This window comes from Morone saxatilis, unplaced genomic scaffold (assembly GCF_004916995.1).
Source record: "Morone saxatilis isolate NCDOM2014 unplaced genomic scaffold, NCSU_SB_2.0 Contig17, whole genome shotgun sequence".
NCBI lineage: Eukaryota > Metazoa > Chordata > Actinopteri > Moronidae > Morone > Morone saxatilis.
In genome coordinates this window covers 9747601-9755139 of record NW_023339729.1, presented here as the reverse complement: position 1 = coordinate 9755139, position 7539 = coordinate 9747601, and the positions used below count along the sequence as shown (strand labels likewise).

General features: G+C 37.4%; 1 protein-coding gene across 1 annotated transcript in view; it reads right to left on the bottom strand.

Moving 5' to 3' along the window:
* Positions 1–338: 338 nt before the first annotated feature.
* The window catches only part of smc3 (structural maintenance of chromosomes 3), a 26070-nt gene continuing 18869 nt past the window's right edge, over positions 339–7539 (bottom strand). Inside the window, exons 25-29 of the mRNA XM_035660238.1 lie at positions 4897–5109; positions 4053–4244; positions 3300–3477; positions 2908–3014; positions 339–1625 (exon numbers count right to left, since the gene is read on the bottom strand). Coding sequence (XP_035516131.1) covers positions 1554–1625; positions 2908–3014; positions 3300–3477; positions 4053–4244; positions 4897–5109 — 762 coding nt within the window. The 3' untranslated portion in view covers positions 339–1553. The remainder of the gene's footprint in view (positions 1626–2907; positions 3015–3299; positions 3478–4052; positions 4245–4896; positions 5110–7539) is intronic.

The window sequence follows — 7539 nt, the reverse complement described above, 5'->3', positions numbered from 1 at the left end:
TTGTGGATTCACTTTGCAAAACTATCAGTTGTTTTAAATATATATATGTTAATACAATTAAAATAGGATCAATTCAGGACATATTTTCTATGATTTAATTAAAATATTGATTATATTATAATATATATATTTATTATGCTGTAAATGTTAAGAAACTTAATCTATAATTAATCCAATCATGTATTAGGAAACGTCTCTTGAATAATGCATTATATATTTCTTCAAAAGCACCACCTTACTTAAGACAGACCTTTGCTCTGTATACTTTTGACCATGCGAGGATGTCAGCTATCAGGGGCACAGCACCACCTAGTGGTCCAATTAGGTGAGATGAGACATTTTCACACTTTTTTAATCTTTTATTTTATTTTTGTAAGTTTTCTAATTACATAAAAAAAAGAACAAAAACATTTTAAAATCAGATTTGAAATTAAGTAAAACATATGAGGAGTTTAATCCCAAAAGAAAGCATCCAGTAAGGAAATAAACTAAATATTAATTACAACTTGTCATTCCAGAGAAGCACAACTTGGCTTCATACTAGAGTTATGAGTCACTTCAGGACCAAAATAGATATGGTTATCCAGCGCTCAATCACTTACGCTTTGGAAGTATCGAATGATCAAATTCAGAGAGCTGTGCTGATTTCCTAAATGGATACCTTCTTGTTTTGGAATGAAACCTCTCATATATTTAAATGATCTAAAAACAGGAAATTACGCAATACAGTAACAACCATAAAAAGGAACAACCTTTAAACATTTTGAGCCCTGTGGCTGGTTATGACAGATACAAGTTTAACATTGTTTCATGAGTACAAAGAGTATACACATTACAGAAACAAGAATGAACAAGAACTCTTTTTCAAGGGTCTCAAAAACAAAATCCAGATCAGTTTATGTCCCTCCCATCTCCACTGAGCTTTAAGGTTTCAGTTCCACAATCTTCATCCAAGTCATATCAAAACTGTCAACTGTACACAAAATGCTTACCGAAAAGGTCCTGAAGGTTTGTTTTGAGTGTCTCTGGCACTTTCCAATTTCAAATGACCACAGCTCTGCATAAAACTACTGTTTGTTAGAAAAATTCAACACTGTAACGCGAAAGGTAACCAGTGTCCTCTTCAGGACCTCTTCAGACAAAGCAATGAGCATTTATATATCAGTGTAAAAGAACTACACTTCTGTTGGTTGTCAGATCCAGTGCGGTTGATCGAGAAGAGCAAAGCAGGAATATGTAACAGAAACAAATGTCCCCTGCTCGCAGATCGTTTTATCAGCCTGAAATGATGTCGAAGGTAAACAGTAAATATCTGTAATTTAGAGCTGGGTTTTTGGAGTGTTATCAAAACAACATATTCAATTTCTAACTTGTAATGGTCTGCGAAGCGTAGACATGCTGCATTGTTTATCTTTAACAGGAGGGCTAAAAAAAGGCTGGTGGATTGAGATATTTCTGTCTTTGGGCCCTGTTGTGGAAGGATTCGAGCTACGCAGTGCACTGTAGAGGCGGAGGAGGAGGGGGCGAGGAGGATGATGAAGAGCCGAAGACTATTAACCATGGGTGGTGTCATCCTCCACAAAGTCTTTGGCCTGCTCCGCTGTGATCACATCGATGTGACTCACCTAGAAACCAAATGAGAAAAAAAAAAAAAGGAAAAAAACACACACACACACACACACACACACACACAGAGTTAATGACCAATCAATTCCTCCATTTCAGCCGCTCTGACTAATCAGTAATGATTTATGTTATGAAACCTGAAAAACTCGAGGGAGTATTTTCTTTTCACTAAGACAGCTCCAAAAAACACAAACCTGGTTTACAGAGAGATTGTAAAACAGAAAAACAGACTGAAAGCAAAATCACCAATAGCAATTGGAAAATTAAAACCAGCCACTAGATAGCCTAGATGAATTGTGGGTATTGGCCTGTTCACTGCCAACCCTAATTTACAGGAAATAAAGACCTTCCTGTGAAGATGCAACAAATGAATGACAACAGAACTGTGGACGACTTGCTGAAAGGGATGGGAAAATTGGTTTCTGTTATATATCATGTTTTTTTAAATTCACATTTGTCTATTGAAATCAAGACTGAGGAAGGACAATGATGATGATGATGATGATGATGATGATGATGATGATGATGAAGAGATTGAACGTGGTCTTTTTAAGTCTGGGTCCCTTTTGCATTTTACAGTGATGTCAACCAAACCTTTCTATGACTAAAGCTAATGATTGCCTAGGACTGCTGAATTGATCAAACAACTCTGCAACTGCAGGTTTGATTTCATGGTTAGGAACTTGGTACATCTTTTTATGTTTGTTTAACGAGCAGTATAAAGAGAACTAAAATCTGAATTTCATTATGCAACCCTGCGTTGTTAAGGACAATTATATTACATTGAATTCTTGAATTATGTTAGCTACCACAACAATATGGTTTTTGATGGTTTTTAGACTAAAGTACACAGAAAATAATGTTAGCAAGTTAACGTCATTGTTGCTTTTATTCTCTTCAGGAAAATTGTTAATATAATAAAAGGATAAAATAATGACAACCTCCTACTTTAAACCAGGAGTACACCCTAAAAATAATATACTGTATGGCATCAGGACGTCCTTGTGGAGTACCTCATAACAAAGCTATCGTTTGCTCTTTGCATGCACCAATTCACAGAAGTCAGAGAGCATTGCTAATAGACTATCTATCTATCTATCTATCTATCTATCGTTTTGTTTAAGGACATTCCCTTCTCAATTTGACACCCTGAATCTGCAAAATGAAAAACAAGTGCATACAATTTTTGAGAAATATCACGGCACCCCCACCGCCTGTCTGTGAGAAAACCTTCAACTCCAACTTGAATGGACAAATCCTGCCCTTTAGCGGGAGACTCACCTTGTTTCTGAATTTGACACCGTAGAACTTGTCGGCGGACTCGAGGAGCTCAGGCCTGAAGGTGGTGGTGATGAACTGGGCGTGGCCTGCCAGCTCCACGATCATGTCTGAAATGTATACACACAATACAAAGATGGTGACTTTCTTGTGTTTGTTAAGGCTAAATGAAAGGTTAGTCATTATTTTCTCACAAAGAATGCAAACCATGATTTTCTGTTATAATCATATGTATGATATGATATGTATAACTCCACCACTAACTGTATTTACTGTAGGACTGCAGTATAGACTGTATAAAACTAATTTTCTTGCTATCCAGTGAAATTAAATTTGTGTATGATGATTTACTTAATTTCCTCTCTACATACTGTATATTTATACTAAATCGTTACCTGAGACAGCCTTCCTGTGCTGTGCGTCGAGGGCCTGGTCGATTTCATCAAACAGGTAGAAAGGAGCGGGGTCACACTTTTGGATGGCAAATATCAGGGCCAGAGCCACCAGAGATTTCTGACCTCCAGACAGCTGCTGCATCTCTCTCATCTCACCCTGCTTCCCTGTGAACGACACCTACGCAGGACAGAGGAGGCTGTTATTAGAACCGAGGCAGAAATGTGTTATTTTCACTTAACTGTTAACTATCATTAGATTCTCTATTTTGGGAAAGCAGATGATCAAATGTGTCTGTGCCGGTATAACAGCTTTGATAATGATACAGATGAATTTAGAGGTATCAGGTATGCAAGGATATGTAACTCGACAAATACACGTTTACATGTTTCTAGACAAAACCTCATACAGTAGGGGGTACACATTATGACACAACATAACTGTTTTCACTACTTGGTGAGAGAAGGACCAGCTTCCACTCAGTAAGTGAATATGTTGATTATATAATGTTAATAATTCGAGAAATTAGAGCTTTTGCTCACATACTGTTCATAGTTACATTCGTCTGCCTTACAAATATAACAAGTTTATAAAGACTCAAAGTAAGATTTGACTGAATCTAATAATAATAATAATAATAATAATAATAATAATAATAAACACATAATTTGTGTTTGAAATTACATTAATCAACTATTGAAAAAGGGAAGTTCTCAGTCAAAAGAGATAACTGAATTTTAAAAAAAGACCCTTACCCTGATGCCGACTCCAGTGAACTGGTCCACTGAAGGAACGCTGCTCTGGGAACCGGAGCCTCTCTCGCTGTCTGCACCGCCCTCACCCTCATCCTGAGATTGGCTGCCTTCAGCATCACCTTTCTTCATCACCAACGTAGCTTTGCCACCTGGCACCAGCTTCTGGAAAACCTCACTGAAGTTCTTTGACACCTGAGGGGGAAAAAACATGGCAAGAAGAGTAAATATTAGATTAGAAAATGTGCATCTAATGTGAGGTTAAAGCTAATTATTACAATATATATTATTGATTTCTAAAATCATAGAGAATGTAAATTAAAATAATGGACCAGAGTCTCCAAAAAAAGAAATATTTTCAACACTAATAAAATGCTGCATATCTGCAGCAAGCATTAAACAGCTCTACAATTGTATTTCCATGCCGGTAGTGTTTCAACAGCTTAAAAAGTCAAGAATCAAACATTTTTCAACTCAAAAAAATCAAACTGTTTCTTTTTTTTTTTTTCATGTTATTGATTTAAGAAAGGTTGATGGCCTATACAACACAAAGAAGTAGTTGCCACCAGTATAGTTTACCTGTTATACTATTTACTGTGAGGCTTAGTGCAAATGCAGATGTCTAGAAATCCCTGTTAGGAATGCACGTATTACTGTTAAACAGTACTGTTACTGTGTCGTACTGCTGTCTGACAACACTGAAAACTGATGGCCACATATTCTCTTTTACACTGGTCTGATACTGCCCAATTTAACTGTAGGGCACCAATCAGAAACAAACTGCTGTGGCTTGTATGTTGTATGTACCCATCTGGACACTCTGAAGAGGATCTAAGGTGCCACGTACCTGTTTGAAGGTGAGCTGGATGGCCTCATACTTGCGCAGCTCCAGGACGTTCATAAGCTCCATGATTGATTTGTAGCCACGGTCCAACTCATCCTGACGCTTGATCAGCTTTTCCTTCTGCTCAGAGAAGTTGACAAACTGGTCCAGAGCTTTCTTGTTGACATGGCTGTACTTCTTCAGCTCCGTGTTGCACTGCTCCAGTTTTCGGAACAACTGTTGGGAGAGGAAAAAAGGACAGATTAAATCATCACTAGCTCCGAGTACTCAGGCAGGCAGTCCATCTCTAAAAATACTTGCTTAGTCTCTAATGTGGCTTTTAGGAATAGTAATATTTATTTATTCCGTTCTCATCCATATCAGTAAGACTGTTTTGTATGTTTTTAAAGGTTGCTCTATATATTGTCTAATATACCATAAATACTAAGATCATTATTGTGATTAATTATATGATGTCTTAAGATAAATTGCATACATGGAGCAATAAATAAATCAAATGCTCTGGAAAAAAAATCCTGTATTTGTAGCTGCCGAAGGCCTCTAATATATTGCTCTCTATCTACCAGCACACACTCCGCCTGTGCCCTCATTGTGCATGGAAATGTGTTTTGGGAGAACGGCTTCGGAGGGACACTATTAATTTTGCATTTTTGTTATGACTGCACAGCCAGCACATTTTACACAAATGATCTGATTATTTTCAGAGATTCCCCTACCTAAATAAGCAAGCAAAATTCAGCCAACCACCCTGTGTATCAAAATCTGGACAGAAAGTTTGCTGTAGCTGTATCCTGCTAGTATTAGAGTGTGTAATGATACCACTTCTTTACTTAAACAAAGGCATAAATTCTGATCCATTATGCATTTTAGAACAAGTATCAAAGAGTGCTTTGTCAGTTTTTATTCATATCTGAAGATGACATGACCTGATTAATTAAGAACCAGCTTAGTCTGGCTCAAAAGTGACATGCACTCTCAATCTATAAATTCATCCATTTGAATCACTAATGACCGAGAGAATATGAGCAAGTGCCATTATTACTTGGCCCTCTCATCCACTTCTGCAATCAATGGCACCATCTTGCCCCCGAGCAGTGGCCTGTAGAGAAAGATTAACTATGTGTTTCGAGTGTTTATGAGAAAGTGTGAGGCTATTTTTAGCCCTGTCAAGGAGGGGAGAGCGCGCGCACACACACACACAGGACTCGCTCAGACACAAGGCAGTTGGCTGAAAAAATAAAATAAATCAAAGACAGAGTACTAACTAGTGTCTAAGTGACTGGTGAGTGGGTGGGACACGATGGCTCTAGGCTTTATTCTTTAGAAGACCTGGATCTATATAGGTGTGTGTATGTGCGAAACACACATAGGTTTGATAGTAAGATAGGACGCACAGAATATTGAACTTCAGTGGACCTACTTAGTTATTGATAGTGCTGCTGTTGTATGTTGTTAAGTTATGTTGCTGTGGTAACAACAGGTTTAAGGGCACTACAGCTTTGTGACTCCTTCATAGCACCAACAAATTAAGTGCACTCATTTATTTTTATCATCAACAATTGCTCCAATGACTATGTGTAATGTACAAGCTTGTGGTGACAATCCTACAGAGAATTATCGCCCCTCTGCAGTACCCTCTTTAACCATAGGAGGGGTTTGAACATCCATCAGCTCACTGTTTTGGTTTTATGGCTATAAAATAGGGATGCAACAATACATTCAACTCAAGATTTGATACCACTCACAAACTGGGTTCACAATACAATGTTCTCAAAATCTTTAGGAACAAAATGAGATTCAAGACAAACTGACTGAAAAAGGTTATTTTATATCCCAGAGAGAAAACTACCAAATATATTTTCTCTTATGTTTTCTAAATGATAGAATCTTTTTTTTTTCTGGAGGTAGGGTATAGACTGCACAAAACAATGTATATTTCCTTTTCTTTGTAAAAGGGAAACTGAATTCTTTGCACCTTCATACCACATATTTGCATCGCAATTTAAAAACCCTGTGATTTAGCTTTAAAAAGCAAATATACTGTTTTGTTTGAGTCTCCCAGCTTTCTTCAAACTCATTTTCAGCAGCAGTAGCAGGCAGCTGTATTGGAAAAACAGAACTGGAAAGCTGGATGTGTAAATGGGGAACTGTTTCCTAACACATTCCCCGTAATAACTTATAAGGTGATTATATGCCAATATTCAGTTTACAGCTTGTTCCCAAGTGGCAGCTCGCATCATCCCTCTTGTTCCTATTAGACCTAACAAATCAGTTTCAGTGATAGGGGGAAAGACTGTAACTTAACAAGATATCAACTTGATTTGTCTGACTTCTATGCCTCATATGCACAGAAGGACTGTGGATTCTGTGCTCTATCACTTCCACTGAATGTGCTTTATAAAGGGTCCTCTTAATGACCAGCATAAACAGGAGGAACAAACAGCAAAACAGCAAGGAAATCCAGTGGCAGTGTCCATATGGGTAGACTAAAGTAACCTACCCTTTAAAGGTCAATTAAATGACAATATCTACTGTAATATATAAATCCACATGAAACAATAACACTGCACCTCTGGATGATGAGGATGTTGCCTTGTAGACAAATTAAACTTAAAAGCCAAATACGATGATGTATTATCATTAAGC